At 40.2% G+C, this 26,148-nt stretch overlaps 3 protein-coding genes across 3 annotated transcripts; 2 read left to right on the top strand and 1 right to left on the bottom strand.

Moving 5' to 3' along the window:
* Positions 1-1,172: 1,172 nt before the first annotated feature.
* LOC115365781 (potassium voltage-gated channel subfamily V member 2-like) lies at positions 1,173-5,974 on the top strand. Its single transcript, XM_030060935.1, has 2 exons — positions 1,173-2,633; positions 4,837-5,974. Exons 1-2 carry the CDS (start codon positions 1,299-1,301, stop codon positions 5,113-5,115), a joined length of 1,614 nt encoding a protein of 537 aa, XP_029916795.1. The 5' UTR covers positions 1,173-1,298; the 3' UTR covers positions 5,116-5,974.
* Positions 5,975-12,699: 6,725 nt separating this feature from the next.
* On the top strand, positions 12,700-14,755 carry LOC115365782 (purpurin-like). Its single transcript, XM_030060937.1, has 6 exons — positions 12,700-12,836; positions 13,117-13,231; positions 13,396-13,532; positions 13,731-13,843; positions 13,940-14,152; positions 14,582-14,755. The coding sequence occupies exons 2-6, from the start codon at positions 13,118-13,120 to the stop codon at positions 14,590-14,592; spliced, it is 588 nt and encodes a 195-aa protein (XP_029916797.1). The 5' UTR covers positions 12,700-12,836; position 13,117; the 3' UTR covers positions 14,593-14,755.
* On the bottom strand, positions 14,703-25,236 carry idua (alpha-L-iduronidase). Its single transcript, XM_030060934.1, has 14 exons — positions 24,903-25,236; positions 23,428-23,568; positions 22,970-23,052; positions 22,630-22,737; positions 21,840-21,935; positions 21,100-21,302; positions 19,906-20,085; positions 19,476-19,692; positions 18,754-18,969; positions 18,130-18,251; positions 17,562-17,687; positions 17,189-17,265; positions 16,854-16,954; positions 14,703-16,135 (listed from the first exon to the last, which is right to left on the bottom strand). The coding sequence occupies exons 1-14, from the start codon at positions 25,052-25,054 to the stop codon at positions 16,035-16,037; spliced, it is 1,923 nt and encodes a 640-aa protein (XP_029916794.1). The 5' UTR covers positions 25,055-25,236; the 3' UTR covers positions 14,703-16,034.
* Positions 25,237-26,148: the final 912 nt, after the last annotated feature.

The raw sequence follows: 26,148 nt of genomic DNA on the forward strand, positions 1-26,148 counted from the left end.
TCACTGATTTAACAAGTTAAATCCTTAATTGTTTTAACCAATCAACTATGGCTGGCACAAGAAAGGGTGAATAAAGGTTAATGTATGGCTAATAATGCCATTAGCCAATGGCTTTGCAGAATGCCACCACTTCTCAGGCTGGCCTATTACTCAGCAGGACAATAATCTGATAACAGATAAGAGGATTCAATCCCAAGCAAAGTTATGTTTGGCAAATGACTTTTTTTGGAATGGAATTACCACTGTTGCTCTTTTTTGTTGGTTTGTTGACATTTTTTTCTTTTTTTTTTTTATGTAATCAAATTTTGAGGTGGGATTCTCTTATAAGCCCCTAGGGGTTTTCTGTATCTCACCTGCACAATCTATTGTTATTTCATTCTTGTTCTGATGTTTTGCTTTTATTGTGCAAAAATAAAAAATAAAAAAATAAAAACTATTACTGATTAATCACTTGTTAGCAAAGGCAAGGTGTCACTCGCTCTATGTGTACACATTACAGCCTCTGAACTAATATCTGTGGGCTTCACTCCCTTTGTGTCTGCAAGACTCTGCCACCCTCCCACCCCCAATCAGGAAGTAGGCTAATACTTAAAGCCTTTATCCTCTTTTATGTATCCTCCTCCTCTTTGTTCTCCTTGAGTATGGGGGTCTTAGAGCAGCACAAACTAAAATAAAATAAAATAAAATAAAATAATCTAAACACTTCACAGTAAATTTTTCAAAATTAAGTTTCACTGAAATACAATCTATCCAGTCTTCTGAAATATTTTAACAAAATGATCACAGGGCGTTATGGTTTTTCTCAGCCAACATTTATATTTTCAGTATAAAATATGCAGTGGTATTTTCCAATCATTGCCTTCAAGTATGACTGCCTTTGAGTAATCTGTAGGGATTGTATATAGATTAATGACCAAAGACACGGTGCCTATGTATTTATAGATTGATCGGAAGAAAACAATACTGATTGTTGTTGTAAATTACCCAAAAACATTAACCATATTCTCTAAACACTGTAAGTCCAAATCATTCACTATTTTGCAGTTGGAGAGGGGTCAAGTCATGAGGGGCGTTCGGTGAGATATGCCCCATTGGCAACGTCACGCCAACCAGGGAGCTCAGCAGGGGATAATGGTATTTAGATGTCCTGTAAGCAAGCAGATCCTCTCAGTCAGCAACATTAATGGGGCCATGAGGCATCCTGCTCATGTCCTCCATGCTTAAGCAAAGGGGCATTAGACGGCAGTAATGCTGGCGGGTTTGAGCGTCCTGTCTACGGTATAGCCAGGGGTGTCGACATGGCGAGCACCAGGAAGGCGCTCAACCTGTGGAACAGGAGACAGAGCCTTTTTCCCAACTACAAAGTCACTGCTTCGGACATTGATCGAAGACCCTCAGAAGACATCCTTCCATTTGCTAAGGAAAGCTGCGTGAAAACATGGAACTCAATGCAAGAGCTGAGCAAGGACATCTACGACATCTATGCCGAGTATGAGGATGAAGAGGATGACAACCTGCCATTCAGCCCCACCAAGCACATGCCATTCCCCAAGAAAAACTACATGATCAACATCAATGTAGGGGGCAAGTCCTACCAGATAGCGTACAGGATGGCTGCCAAGTACCCCAAGACCAGGATAGGGCGTCTTGCCACCTACACAGACCACAACATGAAGCTCGACCTGTGTGACGACTACACTGTGACCAACAACGAGTACTTTTTTGACAGGGACCCAGATGTCTTCCACAGCATCTTCAACTTCTACAGGACGGGTGTGCTGTGGATCAAGGATGAGTTATGCCCCCGCAACTTCCTGGAGGAGATCAACTACTGGGGGGTGAGGATCAGGAATACCCATCGCTGCTGCCGAATCTCCTTTGAGGAGAGGCAGGATGAACTGAACGACCAGCTGAAGATCCAAAGGGAGCTGGAGGCCGAGGTGGAGATCGAGGAGAATGAGGAGCTCTTTCAAGACATGTTCTTGGGACAGAAACGCCGAGCCATCTGGAACCTGATGGAGAAGCCCTTTTCCTCTGTCCTGGCCAAGCTGATGGCGGTAGCCTCCAGCCTGTTTGTCCTGATCTCTCTGGTGGCCATGACTCTCAACACAGTGGAAGAGATGCAGTATAGAACCGCTGCAGGTCAGCTCAGCGGGAAGACCTACTGCGAACATGTGGAGTCTATGTGCATCGCCTTCTTCACCATGGAGTATCTGCTACGTCTGATATCCACACCCGACCTCAAAGCCTTTAGCAGGAGTGTGCTCAACACTGTGGACCTGATCGCCATCCTGCCTCAGTACCTACAGCTGATCCTGGAGTTCTTTGATAATGAGGAAAACTACGTTAAACATGAAGCTGACATGCAGGCAGTGGGACAGGTGGGAAAGCTGGGGCAAGTGCTGCGGATCATGAGACTGATGCGAATCTTTCGTATCTTGAAGCTGGCACGACACTCCACAGGTCTGCGGGCGTTTGGCTTCACCCTGCGTCAGTGTTACCAGCAGGTGGGCTGCCTCTTCCTCTTTATCGCCATGGGAATCTTCACCTTCTCTGCCATGGTTTTCACTGTGGAGCACGATATGCCGCATACCAACTTCACCAGCATTCCCCACGCATGGTGGTGGGCAGCTGTAAGTAACTTACACATTTGTAATATGATTGGTTTGTTCATTTTTAATAGTCCCATGTACCATGTTTGACAGCTGCATTGTGTATATCTATATGATATTTGTTTTCTACTAAAACATTGAGTCGTGAACTATTTCAACATGTTATGCTAGCTGCTAGCTGATTTCCAATGTGTTGGTACACCCATGTAAAACCCAACTGCATGGAAGACCAGGCAGAAGATATAGAACAAGAGTAGACAAATAAACCCAATAACAGGTGAAATACCAAAAGCAGTCTTAAAAATAGGTGTAAGTACCAGTCCTCATTCATCTGTTCAGTATTTCCCTTGTTCACCCATCAACTGTACTTAACAACTTGTCAAGTATAATTGACTGTTAAATCAATTAGTCAGCAAGTGAGAAACCTAAGTGAGCTATTTCTGTTAGGTGCCCTGCTGATTTAATTACTTAATTACTTGCACAGCCCCTGAATGGTGTCTCAATTCTATAATGCTATTAGATTACACTTACAAGAATACCTGGCACAGAAACACATGCGCCGCTTTTGGCTGAGTCACATGTACACTTGTGTGCATGTATATGTGTATGTGTAGTTCAACAGGAAGAGCTGTACTTACACTGCCAATGTTAGTCATTTTTTGGACATTGGTCACATGAGGCAAATGAAAGGAAAAGACAGATTTATGTCAGAGGAGTTCAAAAGGTTCTGAAGCAGGAAAAAATAAAAAAGAGTGGTTGGTGTTAAATCTATAGTATCTACAGTATATCTATAGTACAGCATCTATAGCAGACATTTGATATTTTTGAAGTTGAATACTGGCTCAGACATTCACCATTCTTTGAAAAGGCTATTCGACCGTGAAACACTGCAACTCAAAACCCACGACAACAGCAACAACTATATCAAACTGCATCATATCCATAACACTGCAAGTGGATGATGCCATGTTTACAAGCATGGAGAATTCTGTTCTCAGCCTGGTTAGTGAAGTAAGCTGGCTGTGGGTCAACACATGTAAACATCATAAGTTCAGAACAATATGCTTGTGCTCATAATCCATGAGAAACCCCAAAAATATGAAAAAGGTGAACAGTGCACACTGTCTCCAGCACTCCCACATAATTTCTTGGTTACATTACATTTTACATTTTTATGTCATCTCAGAAAAGTAACATCAGATCACTTGTCAGGAGCCTCAAGGTGACAGTGATTAGTACTGGGACCATTTTTTCTTTCAGCGTATTAGAAGTAATCTGCTATGTCATTTCCTTTCACTGCTGGTTTCATATTTTTGCCAGCTTATAGCAAAAAAATATGATTGTTTAAGCATATTTATTGGCCTTTGGCTGTTTTTTTTTTTTTTTTTTTTAACATGACTGAGTAACCTTGGCCACACACACACAACAGCATTAAGCTGTTAAGCCGTTTATATGAACCCTTGATATCCTCTGACCGAGTCTCATTGTAACCATGAACAAACCAGTTAACACAATATTCCCCCTATGTCTTTGATCGAGCGGTTGTAGCCTATAATAATCTAATAATGTAATACAAAGGAAAGAAATTATGATCCACATTGGAAAAGCTGACTCATCTCCTGCTTTTTTGTTGATGTCAAAATGTACCCATTTTGCTGTGTGCGTCTGAGCTTGCACAGAAGAACTGAAAGTGAAAGTAAAAGGAGAAAGATGATCTTTCCATGCCAGAGCAATAATGCTGTGTTCACACCACTGGACTACCCACATCAGCAATTATTTGTACTTATGGATTTAAAATCAACGATAAACCAACTACAGCAGACTTTCATAATTAGAGATGAATGTATTAGTGTGAATATAACTGGTTTTTGACTAGTTTTGACTGCTGACATTAGGGGATTTACTGCTATGTTTCCTGTCTGTGTTGATACACTTCTGCAACTGGTGGCACCAAAGTGGCCGATTTTCCTAATTGGCAAATCTAACATGATGCAAACACAGCATCAACCAGGCATTTTAACTGGGTTTCTCATAAGCTGAGGTTGTTCTGAGTTATGTGCATTAAGAGCAGAATTCTCAGTGCGTGTATGTAAAATGTGACCATCAAATAAACAACTAGCCTATAAGCCCGATTTGTAAGATGTGCTCATAAGATAGAAGACCCACAGCTTCCATGTGATCCATGTCCTGTGTGACCAACACTGCTGTCCTCATCCCCCTGCAGGTCAGCATCTCCACTGTGGGCTATGGGGACGTCTACCCGGAGACCATGCTGGGGCGTATCTTCGCTTTCGTCTGCATCTCTTTTGGAATCATCCTCAACGGCCTGCCCATATCCATCCTCTTCAACAAATTCTCAGACTATTACTCTAAACTCAAGTCCAACGAATACACAGCCAACATGAAAAAACGGGGGAAAGTGAGATTTGGCAAGAGGACTGCACACAAATTTAACCTATGCTTTGGAAATGGACAGTCTCCAGAAATAGACAATTACAATTAGAAATACTATGCCTGACTGACCTGCTTGATCTTGGGACTAAAATGTTTGTGTAAGCCTACACAAAGCTATATTTTTAAGCCAATAATTGGTCAGAAGCATTGAAAAGAAAGACTCCAGATTTTCTACTAATTCTCAGTGAGAAATACAAGAAAAAATTAAATCAGTATCCACAGATTACAGTAAGCCTGGCTCTTGACAAATAGAGCAAAGGAGCAAGCCAGTGTTCTGTCTCATGTTTTCCAGTTTCTTAAAAATTTTATTGACAGTGGAACATTCTTTGTTTTCTATTTGAAATGTATGTTTTTTTTATTCATTTATTTTAATAAAGATGGAATAAAGTTTTATATTACATTATGTCTTACCCATACTACATGCAAGTTTGGACTAGTGAGTGTATAATCCATCTGCATTTATTTTCACAATAAAAAATAATTAATATTGCCAGTGCCCTGCTGGTTGATGCATGCTGTTATTTGTAACTTTGGTTTTGCAACTTCTTGCTAAACTATAATACAGTCTTCTGCTACGTGCTATGCCCTGTATGCCTGTTTGGGTTTTTGTTTTGGGGGATCTGAGTTAGGCCTGTTAGACTTTGGAAGTCACGCTGCTCAGAGACATTTTAGCCCCTAATGCCTGTGTATCTCAGCACAGAACATTAGTTGCAGCTGTGATTTCTAAACCTCTAGAGTATACACAATGGGAACCTCTAGCGGTTTGCAAAGGGTATTAAAACTCTCAATACTGGTGCTGCTTTTTAAGTGTTTGTATGCTTAATTTAACAGTCTGCATGCATAAGGTAACAACTCATTACGGTTTGATACCTTCCTGTTTTCAATAAATTCTACTCTGCTTATGAAAAGATTGTCATTATTGAATGAGCACATATCCAAGTCCAGGATACTGGCAACCCAGAGGAGGCAAATTCATCTGCACAGATCTCTACTGCCCTCTGCTGGAGGCTCTGAGGTCATGCAGGAAGCAATCTGTTCAACGGGGAGTGCAACAAAGTGCTGTGCTGCTCTGTTTACACCCACATGTCTCTAATGGAGAACTGCAATATGCCATGAAGAGATAATCAAGCATAAGAGTTATCCTGTGGGAAACACCTTCAAGACATAAAAGCTATAATTTCATCCTGGTCACACTCTCAAGCTTGTTTGAAGCTTGTTGGAGTTTGTTAGCCGATGAACAAGAATTTTATACACTGATAAGGGGATTTGAGCTGAGAAGCTGTGTGTACAAAACACTTGGGCAAAGCTGTTTCTGGATTTGGTGATCCCGGGGTTGGTGTATACAACTTTGGGGAGAATAACCCAGTTAGAATCGGAGGCAGCCTGAGGTGGGTATGCAGTTTACTGGGATGAAACCAAATAAAGGAAGACTAAGCCGTGTCTTTGTGTACTAACAATAAAGGATGCTTGTCAGGAAGGATAAAACCCCCTCAGGTTCATAGCTTTAGCTCTGATAGCCAATGGCCTCGATGCAACATTTTACATGTCTCTCAGATCCAATGTTTTGATATTATATATCCGCAAAAATGAGAAAATTCACTTTAATTAGGGTTATGATTGGGTAAAAATGTGGTGCTGAATTCATGAGGCATGTATAAGTTACATTTTTGGAGAATTAATTACCATTCATCATCTTTAACCATATCATAACAAAGTGGTGTGCCCTCCTCTTGGAAACTACGGACTACGCTTACATATGTTATAAGTTTGGACGTCCTAAGGTATGATTATAGTGATTAATTTATACAATTTATATAGCTGCTTTTTTGTTTGTTTTTTAGTTAGACGTAATCATGGAAAAAATGAACGTACCAGTGGTCTGCGTTGTAGTCTAATGTGGCCATACAACCCAGAGGACAGCAGTAGCTCGTGTTGGCCTGTAGGGGGCACTCATCCATAACATCAAGAAGACGTCACACATGTCCCACACTCCTCCACGGTGGTAAAGTGACCTCTGCTAGCCGCTTGCTGTAAAACAATGGCTCCTCCGGTGGCTGTGTCGCCCTTGATCAAGGTTTGTGTAGATGAACGCATTTCCTAGAAGATTCATACGGTTACTTGTGTCTTACAGTTAAAGTTTACTCGTGTGTTTTTTATTTCCATTTGCGAGCTACCGAGCAATGCTAACCTGCTAACGTTAGCTGACAAGCTAGCTAGATAAGTGGAAATGAGCAGTGTGCTGTTTGCACCAAGGCCAACTGAATAACTTTTGCATTCATTTTAGGAAGAAATATCACTTACCTAAATGTTGGTACGGAGCTAAAACGACAAGTGTCTGTTGGATAGACGGGGGCATGACTTGTGTAAACATAGAAGCTGCACTGACTGAGCAATACCGTCCAAATCGTAGCTAACAACGTTGAATGGAGAAAATGTGCTAAACTCAGTTGACATTTGCCATACGCTCCTGTCAACATTATTTTAAACTCTTTGCGGCTCATAAGGACTCGCTTTTCAGTTCGGCATATATTTAGCAACATTTTTATAGTATGTTAATACTGGCCGCTGCCGCCCAACATGCTGTTATTGTGGTGGAGGAACATTGGGGATATCCTGGAAAAGTTACTAAAGTTGATATATTACCTAAATAAAAATAAGTGCTGCTGGGCGGATACTTTGTATGCCGAAGTAAAGATAGCCTCCTAACAGTACAGCTAATCTTTAAATTATATTTTCAGATGCATGCCTTTACTGATGGTTAATGCGACATTAAACTAACAGTTTATTGCATGGCCTTCTGTAACAAATACTTTGTTTTCTCCATTGCAGACAGCAAGGTACTCAGCTTTGATCGCTGGCATCATATATGGCAAAAAGAGATATGGTGAGTTATTGGCGGCATGTGTCAGAGTACACACTGTTCTCTCCCTCAAGCTTCTGCACGGAGGCCAACTCAGTAACAGCAGCGGATTTGTTTCCATAGATAGGCACATGTGCTGTTGTTTGTAAAAATGAACAAGCGACTTTCTTTTTTTTTTTTTTTTTTTGGAGGGGGGGGGTAACAAAATGACAGTGTGTAATGGTGGGCAGCAACAGCTTCATAGTTACTCAATTGGTCTAAATCAGATTCCTGACCAGAAAATTTGGGTGGGAAAGGTGTGATTGCTTCCAGGTGTGAATGGGTGTAACTGTTTGAATAGTTGGACTTCATTAACCAGAGGTCATGTAAAATGTTAGAAACCTCCTGCAGGCTGTGTTCTTAATGCCTTGTGGAGGTGGTGTACAAGGTCAGTCATTTGTTGTTCTCAAGCTTTGATTTGTCACTACTCAACAGGCTACATACCCAATACTAAAATTAAATTTTACCAAACACAGCAAAATCTATGGCATCAGTTTTCACTCAGGGAGAATGGATGGGATGTTCATTTTCAGCCCCACTTTGTGATTCATGCTGATAAGACAGTTGAATTTTTACATAAAAGTCCTGCTTAATGCAGCTTTAAAAATGTGTGGATTTTAGAGAATGTAACCCACTGCCATTTGGAAGTAATGAACGAGCAATGATTTTTTTTTTCTCGCTGTAATGAATGTTGAATGAATGAAATCAAATCTTTCATTTGCAACCCCATCAGATCATCTGAAACCTATCGCTGCTGAGGAGAGAAGGATTGAGGAGGAGGAGAAAAAGGTCCGGGAGGAGAAGGAGCGCATTGCCAAGCAGCTAGCAGAAGGTAGCCTCATCATCCAATCTTTACACAAACCAATAAGTCTCACGTTCTGTATGCTGCATAGCTGGTATCACTGTCACTAGTGTAATGAGATTAAACTGAGTGGAATGAGAAAATCAGTTCTTAGTGGCAGGTACATTATACTTTGAGACTTAAAGTCTGTATCTCTGATTTCAATTTTTTTTCTGTCTCGACAGCAAGTGAAGATACCATCCTGAAATAGAGCCCTGCTGATGAGGTGGTCTGTTGTATGAGGATCTGCACGCCCCTGTGCAGTTTTCAGCCCTTCTTTACTTTGGAGCAATAAGGTCCAGCTCTGGAGTCAAAATCTGCCCACCACTCCTGTTTTGTGGATCTATTCCTCTTGCTGTACCTCAGATACCCACATACTGTCTGGACTCCAGATACCTGGAAGTTAGTCACATGATATGATAAAATGGCTTCTTTGAATTTTGCGTTGTGATATTGCAAATGCAGCTACACCCTTAAGTTATTACATTCGTTTGTACTTAAAGTATTGTCAAATACAGAACTACGTGGTCACTGAAGTTTGTCTTTTGCTTTCTTACATATGAGTGGTCAGAGTATTTAATATAAAGAGTATCTAAACCCTGTGAAGCCTGACCTCTAATGATGAAAAGCAGGGTACCTGGTCTTCGGTGGAAGGTGGTTTAGTTAATCTCCAAGGAAATTCATTTTCATCGCTGGCACACAGGAGAGGAATGGAATATTCAAGGGACACTGCCTGTCCTTTGCAGTTAAATTAGTCTGTGTTCTTCACTGGACAATTGTCACACTGAAGTTCAAATTTTTTTTTTTTTTCAGTTGTCCTTCATTTCCGGCCCCCCTTGGTTTTAACTAGAATTGTTAAGAATACTAAAACCCCCTGACACATCAGCCTCCGTTGGACCATACTTGCTGTATGTGGCCATGGCTCAGATGTAGCTTGTGCCCCCATCAGCAGCCAGCCGACTGATTGAACATGTTGAAGGAGCAGAGGCCATCGGTGAGAGAGAGAGCTCTCTGATTGGCAGTTCAGCCTAAGGGAATCAGGGCCCAAGAAGAGACACACAAACCAGATTTTGTTAATGTGCCAAACAGAGAGCTAATTGTGGTAAACAAACTTTCCACAAGTAACCAGCCTGCAATCTGACAACAGGAGGCAATTTCAACTTCTCTTCAGACATCAAGTCATAACAAAAGCATTTGAACAGATTCAGGGTGGCATGAAACTTGTGGGTTATTGCTGCCGTGTTTCTTTACCTCTCCATGATCCCAAGGACCCTGGGTTACTTGACTGAAAAACTACTGCCGCCTCCTGGTGTGCAGAATTGTTTCCTCCTACAGAATTAAGAATCAGAGTATTCATCATATTGATCACCAACTAAAAGACTACATATCTGATTGAGGAAAAAATATATATACATTTGTGAGTGTGAAGAGGGTGTGCACCTATCTTTACCCTTTTCCTCTGTAAGAAAAACACAAGCAGGACCTCCTGTATCTTGAAATCACTGAGCTGACTTGGCTGGTGTATGTCCACAACAAGTTCCTTTTAAACCTTTACTTCCCGCATTAGAGCACACGATGCTTCTTTTGTGTCAGGATATTTGTTTTTACATCACTGAACAGCCTAGGGTCACTCGGTACAGAGGCCAAGCTAATATCCTGAGGTTATATATAGACCAACAACAATGCCAGCACAACCTAAAAATACAGCTACAGGCACATTAGCATGCAACTTGTCTTTACTTAGCTCACACCTGCTGCACTGTGGGAGAATATCTCCTTAGCACCTTGCAAGGTGGCCTAACCAGGGGCAGTGAGCAGTGTTTACATGTAACGGGATTAAAGTGATCATAAACACCGGTCACATTAATAAAACACAGAGAAAAATTATATAATAATACTCAATTCTCATAAACTGGCCACTGGAGTAAAAACACTGATTGTGAGTGCTTAGATACAAATATTTTACAGGTCATGAAAAACAATCATGTTTGCAGAGGATAATGATGTTTAAACTACAGATGAAATAAATATTTTTACTTTTTACTTTACTGGGAAAATACAAAAACATACAAATATACTGCAAATAACATTATCTGTGTGCCACTTTGTAATAAATGAACAGCAAGTAATAGCATTATCTGTATACTGCTATGTGAGCCAGATTAGCGCTTTAACATCTACAAGCAATCGTTTTAATTATTCAATGATGGGAAAGCTTATTCTGATGGCAGATTTAGGTAACTGAGTGAATGACATCCCCAACTGCAATTAGAAGCAGTTAATCAGTAAACCAGTGGATTACTTTTTTGGACTGAAGTACACACGGGCACATAACTGGTGTCAGTCTTCCTCTTCTGTCTCCTGTACAAGAACGTTTTGTATGGGATTACAGGTCCAAGCCCGGGCAACATTTAGAGACCAGATAACGGTAGGTTACTTAACCACCTGACTAACTGGCAGCAGTCCAGCACAGCTGAGCCTCTGCTGGCATAACAACACATTAAAAGCTCACTACTCGAGGAGATTTTCCTTTGAGCATATTAGGTCTGGAGTACTCTATTTGTGGATGATACACGTGCAGAGTTAATGTTACAGGACCATATCAGTGATTTTTAAAAATTTTTTTGTACAGTGTCCACAAAATGTATATTCTTCACCTTTCTGCTGTTTTCCAAAAGCAAGCAGTCGCATTTTACAACTCCAATATTATTTGCCTTTCATCCAGCCATCGGGTTCCATTCACTCCATTTCAACCAGTCATTCAAATTTGAAAAGCAAGGGATTTTGATCGTATGTTGTGAAATCTTCAGTAGCCTATGGCTGCATGATTTGCAAAATGGTTTGCTGTTATGTACAATGTAGTAAATGGCCAAATATTCAAAATTACCATCCTTTATTCTTGAATTAGACTTCTAAGATATAACTACAGGGTGTTCATAAAGTCTCTACAATTTAACAAATTTATTACAAAAGCGAATGAATAGACAAATCTGTGGAAATTATTACAAAATGAGGAGTAGATATTGAAGGTTTTTTTTTTTTTGCCTCATTTAATACACCTCTGTATGGGCACCATTAGTTGCACGAAGCACATCAAGACGGTACTTGATTTCTTGCCATGTTCGCTGTAGCAGAGCCTCATCAATGGTGGCAATGGCATCAGTGATCTTTTGCTGAAATACACATATGCAATGTGATTAAAAAATTTGATAACCACTGAGTACATAGAACCAATTTGATAAACATATCTCATCAGTTGCTTTTGTCATAGATTTTTTAAATTGTAAAGAGACTTTGTGGACACCCTGTATATTGATTAAGTTCTTTAACATCTATAAGCAATCATTAAACGTTTCATAATTTTATTTATTTATTAATTTTTTTGGTGCTTGTCCCCAAAATGAAAATGCTGTATTTGAAATCAGAGTACAGACAGATCATAAATGATATAAAATCTTCAGCGGTTATGAAACATATTTCTTGTCTAAAGTTGCTCTTACACTCGTATGTCCACTGTTATTGGATTCTAGTGTGATGTTACATAAATCACATTACTTTCTGTACAGATATGCTGTGTTGTTGCAACAACAAGAAAGAGTCAACAAGTCTGGCAACTTTACCGTAAAACTAAAAGGAGAAAGTTCCCACGTAATCCAGGTGCCTAAAATAGTCCTGTTGTATCATGTGAAGGTTTCATGGTGGATGGCCGGCTTAAGGCTCAGGTCAGGCCTTCTCCTGAACACCTGTCATTATGGGGCCCATTATACCATTATGTAGCTCTGCTAATAATTACATAAAGCCTATACACTGCTCTATGCAAAGGTACAACAGCTTAAGGTGGGGATTTTGTTAACAGGATTAGTGGTAGATTTAAACCCTGCATTTAGGTCCAAGAAGTGAAAATAATCAGAGAGCTTGTCTGTGCTTTGGGTATATAAGGCTCCTGTTCTGCCATCCCACCACAGTTGAGACACTTGAACAGCACTGGATTGAATTTCTTTGCAGCTTGCAGCTTCATTCTACGCCTCAGGTGGGTCGGGTTTTGCTGCTCCATGGAGAACTGGTTAACTTTTTACATACTAGAACTGGAGAAAGATCAGCCTTTTGCTTAACGGTGTTCAGACGATCTAAACTGTGCTGCTAAGTGCATCATTTAATGATTTGATGACATTTTATAAGAGCAAGTTTTAGTAAGTACCACATCAGTTTTGAGGATTTGTTTTAAGTTTGATAGTAGGTAAGTCAGCACTGCTAAGAATTTGCAAACCGACTGTGGTAAATTAATGTGTTTGATTTTGGTTCTTGCCCAGAATGGACTTCCAAATGTTTGCCATGGTGTTGGTTTTCCTGGCCTGCGTGGAGCAGAGCCTGGCCTCGTGTGTGGTGGACAGCTTCACAGTCAAACAGGACTTCGACCCCAAGAGAGTGAGTACCAAGTTTTAGCTATAATACTCATAAATGCATTAATCTTTACAGTCATTTGATGCCGAACAAAGAAACGGATAAAGTCACCACTACGATAAACAGATGTATTTACTAAAATTTTTATGAAAATGCAAGTATAACTAGTGTTTTTCTCTGGTTTGCAGTATGCAGGAAAGTGGTACGCTCTGCAGAAGAAGGATCCTGAGGGTCTGTTCCTGCAGGACAACATCTCTGCTGAATACACTGTTGGGGATGACGGTGCCATGGTGGCCTCCTCAAGGGGCAGAGTCACTCTGTTTGGGTAAGTGCTTGTTTCAGTGTGTGATTCTTACTTGATTCTATGTGTCTAAGTGAAAAATACAGGAGTATTTTTACTAAGACTGATTTGGGCATTTAGAAAGCAACTGAGTAACAAGATTTGTGAAAAATAATTGTGAAAAATGCTTGCACATCTGATCCATTTTGTAAATGAACTTTTTTTGTCCACTTGACCCTCCAGATTCTGGGTTGTGTGTGCTGACATGGCTGCCCAGTACTCCGTGCCTGACCCCGGCACCCCCGGCAAGATGTTCATGAACTACCAGGGACTGGCCAGCTACCTGTCCAGCGGCGGTAAGCCTCTTCACTTACACACACATACACACACACACATGCACACACCAAACAAAAAGACACAGGACTAATTTCTCCCTCCCTTCCCTCCTCCAGGTGACAACTACTGGGTCATTGACACAGACTATGACAACTATGCCATCACCTACGCCTGCCGCACCCTGAAGGACGATGGAAGCTGCGATGATGGCTATGCCCTGATCTTCTCCCGCAACCCCCGCGGCCTCCCCCCTGCCATCCAGAGGGTCGTGCGCCAGAAACAGGAGGAAATCTGCATGGCCGGCCAGTTCCAGCCCGTCCTGCAGTCCGGTACGTACCTCGACTTTAACATTCTGATGAATACACAGATACATTTCCAACACTACAAGTACACTAAGGAGTGAAAGGGTCGAAAACACAGTGCTCTCATGGTAGAAATAACATGCAATCTTTTGGATCATCACTGCTATGTATTCATAACTTTGTGTTTAGCAGCACAGGAAAATAATTCAGGCCACAGTTTTTGATGATACTTGAAAAAGCCAATATATGCTTCCAATTTCAATTTGAATATGAATGTCCTCTTCTTTTTCTATGTAAGATGTTTTTTCTGAATGGGAAATACTACTAAATAATCACTCGACAGAATCCAGCAAGAGTGATTTTTTTTAGCCCCAATATTCAAGTGTAAACATTTAAAATGCTCTTTCATTTAAAGTGATCTGACCCTCATTCCTTTTCTTTTTCTCTTCTCCACAGGAGCTTGCTAAACCCGTACCAGGTTGGAGTTTGTTGTCCTACCGTGCATCACAGTGGACCGATAACCTCCCCAAGATGAAAATGGATATCATCTCAAAGACGCAAATAAACAATTATTAGGCACATTAAAAAAAATTACAATTTGCTATGTCTTAATGTGAAAGAAAAACAAACCTCAAGTAAATCCAATTCAGAGCTCCTCTGGTGAATACATTGTATGATATGAAAATTGAATCGTGAAGTGAATACAATGAAAACCACAAGTGGTCACCTAAACGTGGTGGCAGAGTTTATCTCACATGGTTGTCACATTGATGGGTAACACCTGCACTGTCTGTATTGGTGACAATAAATTTTATAAAGAATCTCGGAGTTGTCCTTGTCTTTGTAAAAACACCTAAAGTGATAGTTCAGATTCTTACCCATATAGTCGTATTTACTGCTCTATGCGAGTAACACATCGACCAAGTTTAGTCCATTACAGCTTTCACTGTTATAGACCAAACCTGGTGGATGCATTACACTGACACAGACCACCAAACACGACCATATAGGTAAGAATCCTCACTTGAAGCTGGTAAGTGACTAAACATTCACTCGTCTATTGTGCAAAAGCAACAGAATACAAAATCATATTTCAAAAAGGAAGGCATTTAAGTATTACACAACTGTAAAATACAAACAATTATTTCAAAAACAGATTACAAAAGATTAGGGATGCACCAATCAGATATCTGATTACTTCTGATTCTGATGACCAATTATGTAACAGTAAAAGCACACAGCCAACAGTGACAGTTAAGTTTGAATTACCTTTTCCACAGTAGCTATTTTGTCATGAAATAGCAGGTAAACACAGATGTTACTAACGGAATTAATAAAGGTTTTGTTCCATTTCACTGAAACAGAGCCTTACAATACAGGACCCTGGCCGTAATTAATGTCATTAGTAACAGCTGTGTTTATCAGTTATTTCATGTTAAAAAGGCTGCTGTGACAAAGGTCTACTCAAACTTCAGTGTCAGTGGTGGCCAAACCACATGGAGACAAATCATATTTTTTTTTACCAAAACATGGTTCATGTCTGAAATAGCATTAATCTCATTACACAACATTAGAAATGAGTGTATGTGAGCTGCTAGTGTTTATTAACAGTTGAACACAAGGACTGACAACAATAAAGAGATGATGTGCTCAGGAAGGAATGAAATGAAATGACCAAGTTATGGAAATTAAAAGCAGCAGCATTCTCTTTCAATTAGTAATCAGCCTGTATTCATTTATTGTCACATGGATTGAGAGCATAAATATCAAATGTGGGTATAAAATGTGATCGGATTATGATTAGAATTGGTGCATCCCTACAAAACTTGCATTTACACTGTACAGAAGAACACAGAAACAACATACACAGTGCTGCTGTGTTAAAACACTCGACCCAGGCCTTGTTGAGCTAGTGGTCCTCTGAATACTTCTCAGCCAGCGAATACGACCCAGGCCTTCCCCAGTAGTCCAAAGCTCGAACTCTGTATGTACCGCTAACTTCCTGCTTCACTGTAGAATATAACAGAAAACACATGATTACCAAGCATTTCACATTTGTCTGAGACTGCACTCATGCAGCTTCAAGGACAGAGTAAGGCATCAATGCTGCTGGAGTCTGGGGCTCAGTTTACGCTCAAAGGGCCAATAATGAATACATTACATTTTGGCATTTCTGGTTTATTTGATAGTGACAGTATGAAAAGCAAGGGAGAGAGAGGGGGCATCCTGCAGCAAAGAGCCTGGGCTGGATTTGAACTCAGGACTTGATACATGGAACACGCTGTACCACGTGAGCTACTGGGCTGCCTCAAGAAGGATTTAATTTATTACTAAACAATAAAAACAAATGTATACCTGAAAGGATTCTTCAGGTATACATTTTTGGCGAATTTACATCTGTGTAGTACCCAAATAAATCCTTCTTTTATTTGCATATATTCTGGTGGCTCCATCTCCTGCTTTGTATGTTTTTTGCCCCTGACCACCATCATAGTATTTCTGAAACCTGTCTTTTGTATGTAATGTATGAACTCATGGTACTGTAAGACAGTTTTCATTAACCAATAAATCAATTCATTGATGTGTTAAAAGAGACAGATGAATCATAGTTGATTGGCCAGTAGTGAAGCAAGAATTCTCAGTTGGATATTGCAATACTCGTGTAAAAAATTCTTCACTCCTTCATTGATTCCTGTGGTGATTTTTACTACTATCTGGAATTCCTTACCTGGTGAGTAGACGTATGAAGTAAAAATAGTGTCTTTGGTATTTATTCTCTGGAACTCCGTCTGATCCTTGGAGAACTCGACCTCAAATGTCTTGATGCATCTAAAAATACAAAGTGATCCATTCAAATTCATCACTGGCTCTTATTTGCACATCTAGCTCTGCTTTGTTCTATCTTGTTTATCTACCTATCTATTGTATATCAACTAGCTTATGACTTTCTGCGTGAGAGGCATTTTCTCAGTGAATAAATCAACATCTGTATCCATTTCAATTCCTTCAGAATCACTTGCAGCGCTGAAAACACTAATAAAAGGAAGAGTATCGAGTACCTACTTGGAATCGACACAGTGATCTGACCAGACAATCAGGACTTGGCCTTTGGTGATCCTGATGAAGCGTAATCCATTAACCTGATCACAGATCAATATTGATGAGAAGCAATTATAAGCAATTATAATAATTATATTTACTGAAAAATTTACTGAAAAATAATAAATCTATTAAAGGATGCACGTGTAGGTTTTTAAACATCAACCAACATCATTGTTACATGAATTCTGATATTTGGGTCTCACACTGTATCCACTAGCTCATACCAGTAATATTGAGCTAGAGGATAGTAGAGCTAGCACTTCTTGAACTACTTTTCCTATATAATTAATTATTCCTATATTATAATTCTAAGGCCAAGTTTGGTGGTACTGACCTGATCTGGCACTTCCTTGGGCTGGGAACAAACATGGACAAGGAGGACAGAGGGCACAGAGAGCTTGGGCTTCAGGACCAAAGTGTCCCCTGTAGGAACTGGCCAGGGCCCCCCAACCTGCGGGTCCTAACAAAGCAGATCATCCATCACCGGTCATGCTCAACATCATAAATGCCTTATTCATAAATTCAACATTAACATCATAGCAGTGAACAAAATGTGCAGTTTCTGTCATATCAGTTATTTTACTAGGGTTGTGATGACTGACATGGATCCACATCACCGCTGCCTTACTAATGATACAGCGTCCCACCCAACCTGAGTGAGAACTGATTTGTCCTGTTTTCCTGAATATAATTCTGGCATCACATATGGACATCAGTGGGAAATTTTCTCCATCGCAAGTGACAAATTGAAGAGAAACCTCCACCTACACGTGTGGTTCCTGTGAATAGTGAGTCACCTAAATGCATCATTAGCTAACTACATATGAAATACAGAGGGGGTTGCCATTTACCAGTTAGTGCCTCAATCTGATTTCTAATTTCAGTGTTGGTTAATAAAGTACCTCCACACTCCTGAGCCGTCTGAACTGTTCTGCTGATGGGTAGTCAGGGCTGCCCATGTCCTGCCACAGTTGGTATGGGTTAGTTACATTGTTGTCCAGGTAATATGTGACATATACAAGCCCTAGGTGGACAAACACAACATACGAGACTGAAACACAGTGTTTCCTCAAAGCAGGAACAAAGAGCGGTAGCACCACTGATTAAATAAAATGAAAGGAGGAATGCCACCCAAATTAACTTTGAATTCATCACACTGCAGAGGTATTCCTATTACAGTTTCCAAGTTTGTTTTTATTAATGAAGTCTAAAAAATAATACTCCCACCAGATCTAGGAAAATCCAAGCATAAGCTGCATTCAAACTGCATTGCTTGAGTTGAAGTTTCTTTGTGTTATAGTAGTTCTACTACAGCTGTAGTAGTAGTGGTCATATAATAATAATAATAATAATAATAATAATAATAATAGTAGTAGTAGTAATAGCTACAGTAGCATTCATAGTCAAAACTGTCAAATTCTGCAGAAACTAAAAATCCATTTAAGTTGAATTCTCTTTTAACCTAATTTAACCGAAAACATCGTCCCAAGAGCAGCACTGATCCAACACCACTTCTTCAAACCCACCCTTCTGTCCGGCCAGTCCTTTCAGTGAGACAGTGATGTCGTCCTCGGTGGTGGAGGTGCTGTTGTCATCACTGTTGTAGACCAACACTGCAGCCTGCCAGCTGTCTGAGCTGCCTGGTATCACAGGCTTGTGGCTGCTGGCAAGAACTCCCACAGTGCCGCTGCTGCTGTTGTTCTGCGCCGAGTCCAAAACCTCAGCCAGGACCTGGGTCTCTCCTTATGGGGAAAAAAAAAAACACAAGAACAACAACAAGGTCATCATTTACACTTCCATAGCAAAATAAATGAAAAGTATCACATGCATTGCTCAAGGTGTTTTTTTTTTTTCACTTTAATATAATTGTGCTTCTCCTATGAACCTGACACTCATGCTGCCCTTGAGGTGTACAGATATTACATCTATGTTGAAGTATAAAAAGCTTGAAAAACTGTGGCAGTTGTTTTTACCAAGGGGTCCTGTGTTGTTCATAGAGGTCTATAATGAAAAGATTATGTCAAACTTGCCAAAACCAAATATTTTTCTATAATCCTTCAGTGGTCTGCTCATTGTACTGACACACACTACATCTCTGATGAACAAATAAACCCTTAGACCTGGTTAAAGACAAAGATTGATTCTTCACTGTAACAAAATCAAAGATGACAGCCTTAGTAGGCACAGCTAGTACAACCCAAGGTTACCAGAGGGTCCTGTGTCAGGGCTAGAGCTGAGAGATCCCCACCTAGCAAAGCCAGCAGGCCCATGACGGTGAGGACAGGCTTCCTGATCAGCTGGACGTGTGGCGGATGGGTGTTGTTGACCTGGAAGCGGGCGGTCAGGGTGCGCTGGGTGAAGGGGTGCGGGTGGTAGCTGAGGAAGGCATTGTCGTTGCTCAGCAGGGTGTAGTTGATGGTGCTGTTCCTGTCGGCCAGCAGCAGATCTTGGTGCTGGCTGATCACCTGATGAGATTCAGATCAGGGATTCAGCTCGTCTCACTTCTAACCAACGACCTCACTAATAGCTTTTCACCTCAAACATTTGCATATTCTGGCGCACATACCGACTTTACATAACACCTTTGAGTGGTTTTCTACACCCTTGATGCTACATAATAAGAACCACCAAGAGCCATTTCATTTCTTATCCATTCCTCGCCAATCTCTGTTCCTTACCTTAACTACCATGGCAGCGTAGGTCACATCAGCCCTCCATGGCTGCGGCCTGGACCAGCCCACTAGTGGATCGGCTTCATCGTTGTAAACAGGGAGGCTACGGAAGTGGGGGAAACGGTCCTGGATCTCCCTCACTGTCTGGATCTCCTGCTGCAGAATGGGCAAGGAGTAGCCTCCTCCCTGGAAGACAGCAAAACACAAGCAAGATAGAAAAATCTGCTACTAGTAGAGTTTACCAGTTTATAAAGAGCTGTTGCGTTTTTCACATGTACATTTTTAAATGTTTTAATTCCACAAAATCATGCCCATCCAGCCCAAGGGAGACAGACTGGAAACCTCATCAAATCACACAGAAACTACCTGGATGGATAGACTGCACTAGGGGTAAATATGTTTTTTGTATTTTGGGTGAACTCTTCCTTTACTATGCTGCCCACAAATGTTTTTCTGTTGCTTGGCTCAGGATCATGTATTGCTCTGAGGTTATTATCGTCACAAAAATGTGTCTACACAGACAGACACTGAAAAAAACCACCAGTAAGACATGATGCCCTGTGTACTGTGTACCATTGTGGTGGCATGAAAAAACAAAACAAAACAATTAGACACATTTTCATACACCTTCTTTTGGTTTTGGTCGGTGTTGACTATGACATTTGCTTACAACAGCTACGCGTATATATAACAATACAGAAGCACAATCTTCACAACAACAAATATCCCAACATATTAAATTCCATGTATAAATCACTGGATTAAATAACACTAGTTTCTCTATTGATGCAACTTTTCAAGACATGAGACTTGGGATTGAACTGATTGAGGAGTTTCTGAAGGCTAGGATATTGATGTGGATATAAGTGTCTTTAAGTTTCCGGACAACCATATTTCTTCACCAATATTCAACATCAGCGTCTTTATGTTTGATCTTCATGGCAAAAATTACAACAAATATTACGTATTCAATGTTTCCCATAGAATTCTTCCAAAACAGTATTGAGACCATCATTTGGCATTAAAGAGGAATTAAATTTTGAGAAGAAATTCTGAGAAGAATTACATTTTTTCAAGTGAACTGGCAAAGCTCCATAAAGCAGCGTGAAAAGCAGGAAAAGCAGAGGAACCCTGTCCACATTTCCATTTTCCACACATTTCCAAATTTCCAGACCTGCGTAGGAACCTGATGAATCCCACCTTCTTGTGCAGGGCAATGTAGTCGAGGCGGACTCCTGTCTCTCCAGTGAAGTAGTTTGTGCCGTTGTAGCAGTGCTGCAGCATGGCCCAGCAGTAAGGGGAGTGTGGGGGAGAGTGACAGGAGTCGCCTGGACCCCCAAACCTCAGGAGACTGCTCGCTGCCCGCAATCCCTCCGAACAGGCGTCATAGTAGTTCAGGAACCCTACAGAGAAGTAAAACTACACTGAGAGAAACCTTACGAATGGTGATGGCCCTGACACTGCCAGGTTTAGGGCTTCCACATTCCCTCTGACCAGCCATATGAAACATGTGTGAACTAGGCTTCAACCTATGTGTGTTTTTCAAGGTTGATGCAGATATTTTTGGAGTGAGGCTGCCAATAGCAGATCCTTTGCCCCATTTAAATCTGACCATGCTCTGAATAATTTAAAAGATTGATTGTTTCTCACCAAATTTTACTTTTGTCACGGTGGAAAAGCCTCTGAAACATGTCTAATTAATTAAACTCAACATTAAACCCGTCATATTTGAGGAGGACAACACTGACTATCTAAGCATGTATGCACTCAGTGCTATAAAACAAAGCCTTTCACCAATGGCATACATAATGAGCATGTGCACTTAAAATCAGAAAGGTAACATCACTACTTGTGGCAACAATTCCTTAGATAGGAGGAAATCCATGTTTGCACAACTGAAATGATATGCAAGAGTCATCCAAGCTGCATTCTGGATTTACCTTGAATTGATACGGTGACGTTGTCAAAATCATGGTTGTTGGGTTCGTTCCACGTTTCAAAGTTCCACTTTGAAACACTTCCCAAACCATACTTGTCTGTAATGCAGAATTAATGAACATGGTTTAGGACAAAAACTGACAGACATCATGTTATATCAAAGTGCAACTACATTTTGTAGGTTTGTTTTAGTCTACAGAGGCTCCTAATGGGTGCGTTTGCCATACAAGTGAAAGTGAGCTCACACAGTCATAGAGTTTTCACACCAGACCAATAAACTTTTCTGTTAATAACTTCTTATTTGAAATTATCTTTGTTTTTCATCTTCATTTTTCTTACATACATGGATTTATCAAATATAGTCTCCATATTTTTTGTGAAGAGATCTTAATAACCACAGGAGATTGTGCACCTCTAAAATAACTCATCACAGATACAATGAAATGTAATCATGAAAAGCCACATGCTGAATCTCGTTTCCAGTGTAATTTACTTGTTTAAAGCGTCACGCTGTATTGCGAAACAAAAGCCTCACTGGACAGGTGCTCACCTGTCTGCAGTAGCTATGGGGAACGAGATTCAATCTATAGGTATTGTTTCTTTCTTCAGAATTCATTTCATTGGTAGACCTGAGTCAGACAGTGCGTAATAATTGTCATTTGTTTTGACCTGTTTGAGGGACCAGATGGGTGGGGTTTGCCCCATAGGAAAATTCAGTCATAATTGCTGTCTTTATTGCACTATGTGTGCCAGGTCTGGTTATTATGTGTTTCTAAATCCCAGCTAACTCACCAATGTACCTCTTGGCTATGAGATAGACCATGTTTCTCCACTCCACCACTTGCTGTTTCTCTTCAAAGTCGGTGAAGTAGTTAGAGACACTGCCCATAAGTTCAAAACCTGAGACAAAGCATTGCACAGGGAAAGAAAACATATTATGATTTCAGCATTTAGAGCCATTTAAAATGCATCAGACACCATAATAATTTTTAAACCCAAGATCAACAAAATAAATAACAAGCAAAAAATAGTAAAACTTTTTCCATCCGTAGTGTTTATCCTTTTTAATAGTCTTGCATCCCTTTATGATTTTAACTGTTGATTGTTATTGCTGTGAAATGGAGGTGAATACCTGGTCGCAGTCCATTAATCCACAAAAGCTCTATCAGCTGATCCAGTTTAGTGAAGTTGTACTGGGGTCCTCCATTGACATCTCTGTAACAAAACAACAAAAAAAAAGAAAGTATATTGTACTTGGAGAAGTTTTTAACTTTATTAAATTAGAGGTGTTTGTCTGGGGCAAGATTTATGAAATTCAGAATAGGCATCACAATCCAAAGCCAGCACTTTGTGAAGGAAGCTGACTCCCAGTCATGTCGATGTCCCAGTCTCAACTAAAGACATTTTCTGCATACTTTAATCTTGTTTTAATTCATTTTTTAAGTACACAGTGTTGTTTCAGTTAGGTTTTTTCCCCCTAAAGTCTATTTTTTACTTTTATTTCAGCCAGCTTTTAGTTTTAGTTCACAATAATAACCTTGTTACTGATTGGTGTTTTGGGGGAAGGATGGCAGCAGCCTTTGGACTTACTGTGCTGTGACCAGCTCCAGCATCCAGTGGATCCTGACCTGCTGGATCCCTCCATGGGGGACTGAGCCCACATAGGCCAGGTTCAGCTCCTGGTCCCTGCTGAGGTCATACAGGTGGGCCTGGGTGTGTGGGAGAGGGGGGCTGGACACAGAGAGAAGCTTTAATGAATCTCTTTTTTGGCTTGCTCTTAACATTTAACTTTGAGATGCACCACAGTGAAGACTGGTAGGGTATATTTTATGTACCAGCCTGGTCACATAACCAATATCAAAGCTAAGTCATGTGATATTGCATTCATTTAGTCCCGATACTACTGCATTTCCTCTTGTATTCGGACAGCGTCAAACCAAACTCCGTTCAAAAATCCGGCAAATATATTTCCCTTACTTGTAGGCAACGGTGCATATGTGGCAGACATAGGCGCAAATCCCGGGGGGGTCAAGTGGTCAGTGTCCCCCCCACTTTTAAGAGACGTCCCCTCCACTTTAACCCACCTGACAGCAGACAGATGGACAGAAAGCTATTCATGTACATTTGTTGTTCATGTAAAAAGTTGTTGATGTTGAATGTGCAAATTGCACTTTCAGAATTATTCAATATTGTGGAAAAATGTGGCAAATTCATTTGATTACAAACTGTGTTGTGGACATAATAGAAATGAAAAGCCAAGCCATAAAAGACTATCATTGCACTTAGCCTACCTTTTGATACGTTTTGTGAAAATAAAACAAATGAAAGAGAGAAGTCAAGTATCATTAATGTTGTCATTTTGTCAATTGGCCCCTTGCCATTTTCCTAAAGTGGCCTCCAGGTTCAGGTATTTGAGTATCCCTGCCCTGGAGCCTGCCAAAATAATTAATAGGCTACTTATGTAGGCACAGCGGCCACAGAGGGCGCAGACTGGTGACGTGTAGTGTATAGCGTGCGACTATTGCAGCATGTGCATTTTATATTGTACATTGGTTAATATTGGTGTACCCCCTCTTTTGAGAAATTGAGGACTTGACCCCCCCAGTGGTGGAGTCGGATTTGCACCCCTGGTGGCAGAACATAATTTAGTACCTCCTAGTAATACAAAGGCTCCCCGGGTATAATCGGAATAGAACTGAACGTCCATGTAGCAGGTCATTACAATAAAATCTCATATTTCAGAGCTGGTTCACCCTGCTCGCTGTACACCCAGCATGGTGCATTTTAGCGTTAAAACAGCGGGAATAACTCGAGGACGAGCCGTAAACGTTTAAACTGTGTGCATACAAAATGTGTTTCCTAAATTACTTCTATGCCGAGTGTGAACAGCATGCTAATGGTACATAAAGGACTTTCAAAGGTGTTCTCCCAGGTGTGTCCGTGTGAATTTAGGGGAAAAAACCTTAAGCTACGCTATCTTCTGAAAGCACTTTGGTGTGACAGTCGTCTCTTCCTGGGATAGGTACGCAACGGTAACTGAGATTTAGTGGAATTATTGGACCTACCAGAAACCTGTGCTTCTCCAGAAGTGTTTAAGATCTGCCACTGGTCTTCCCACATCAACAGTGATCACATACGAACTGGCTAAAGTGTCGCTAATGTTAATAAACAAAGTTAACGCAAAAAACTTTCCCACCGCATTTCCACAACTGAACATAGTAGTTACTGAATATGCTATGTTAGTTAGTTACCCAACGAAGTGAAATTTCCGTATTACGGACAGCAGAACACAGATATTATAGCATATTATCTTCAGGCAGACATGAAAAAGACTAATATTTTACGAGTGTTAATGAAATGCATGACAAGGAAACACTGAACTGCACTGCAAGTAGCTGTTAGCAGTCAGCTGAGATTGATGACGTTAAATACACGCGACCTTGCTGTTGGCTGTTGTAGCCCTCAAAAGTAAATAAAAAATAAAACTAAATAAAAGTTGTTCTAAAGTTTTTTTTTTTTTTTTTTTTTAAATGTAATTGCAATTCAATTTGGCAAGGAGTTTGCTAATTGTGAAAGAAAAAAAAATAATAATGTTTTTCAGACATCACATCTAATATGTTACGTGATGATAATTTTTCATCAAAAGTAGATAAACTTCAACAGGAATTAGATTAGTTTTTTTTTTTTTTTTTTAATGTACAGAAAACAGACAGAGAAAGCATTATTGAACTTTTGAACATGTCATTGTGGGTTGTTTCCATCTCCTGATAACAAAGACTGATATACCAATGAAATGACTTGTCTTAAAAAATTAAATTCTGTTTTTAAACTATATTTGACTACAACTGAAAATGTAAAACCCAGAAATCACAAATTGACAAAAACTATTAAATTACTTAAACATTTCAAATGTACTCCAATTAGTTAGCAGACCTTGTTTTGTTTTGTTTTGTTTTTTTGTTAAAACAGACAGAGGACCTTTAATGCACAAAGTTGGATCAAAACGTGCAAATATCAAGTTTTATTTTTATTCAGTTGGAAAATAAAGTTTAGGAATAAAAAGACCTGAGACAGTCAACCATAAATATGTGTTTTCAATTAAAAGAAACTCTTTCTCTCTAACAGTCAGCTGTAATTTTTTCCCTATAAGTAAAACAAAAAATAGATGCATGCATTTTGCTCTGAAGAAATTTAAACATATGAAGGAAAACAAGTCTTCAGATTCAAGCCACTAGTTGGCGTGGTCTTGGCCTACTGCCTAAATGGCATTTGGATCTGCTCTCTGAGCCCCATCAGCCTCTTGGCTTTCTG

The sequence above is a fragment of the Myripristis murdjan genome, chromosome 9 (genome assembly GCF_902150065.1).
Source record: "Myripristis murdjan chromosome 9, fMyrMur1.1, whole genome shotgun sequence".
Taxonomy (NCBI): domain Eukaryota; kingdom Metazoa; phylum Chordata; class Actinopteri; order Holocentriformes; family Holocentridae; genus Myripristis; species Myripristis murdjan.

What these genes read in the sequence shown, in the direction of transcription:
- LOC115365782 (XM_030060937.1), top strand. Translation starts at nt 13,118, where the DNA reads ATGGACTTCCAAATGTTTGCCATGGTGTTGGTTTTCCTGGCCTGCGTG. An exon ending in GGCAGAGTCACTCTGTTTGG is followed by an intron (nt 13,533 to 13,730) that starts GTAAGTGCTTGT and finishes TTGACCCTCCAG; the next exon opens with ATTCTGGGTTGTGTGTGCTG. An exon ending in CAGCTACCTGTCCAGCGGCG is followed by an intron (nt 13,844 to 13,939) that starts GTAAGCCTCTTC and finishes TCCCTCCTCCAG; the next exon opens with GTGACAACTACTGGGTCATT.
- LOC115365781 (XM_030060935.1), top strand. Translation starts at nt 1,299, where the DNA reads ATGGCGAGCACCAGGAAGGCGCTCAACCTGTGGAACAGGAGACAGAGC. An exon ending in ACGCATGGTGGTGGGCAGCT is followed by an intron (nt 2,634 to 4,836) that starts GTAAGTAACTTA and finishes ATCCCCCTGCAG; the next exon opens with GTCAGCATCTCCACTGTGGG.
- idua (XM_030060934.1), bottom strand. Translation starts at nt 25,054, where the DNA reads ATGTTCAGTTGTGGAAATGCGGTGGGAAAGTTTTTTGCGTTAACTTTG. An exon ending in ACGCTGCCATGGTAGTTAAG is followed by an intron (nt 19,693 to 19,905) that starts GTAAGGAACAGA and finishes GAATCTCATCAG; the next exon opens with GTGATCAGCCAGCACCAAGA. An exon ending in AGGACTGGCCGGACAGAAGG is followed by an intron (nt 18,252 to 18,753) that starts GTGGGTTTGAAG and finishes TTGTCCACCTAG; the next exon opens with GGCTTGTATATGTCACATAT.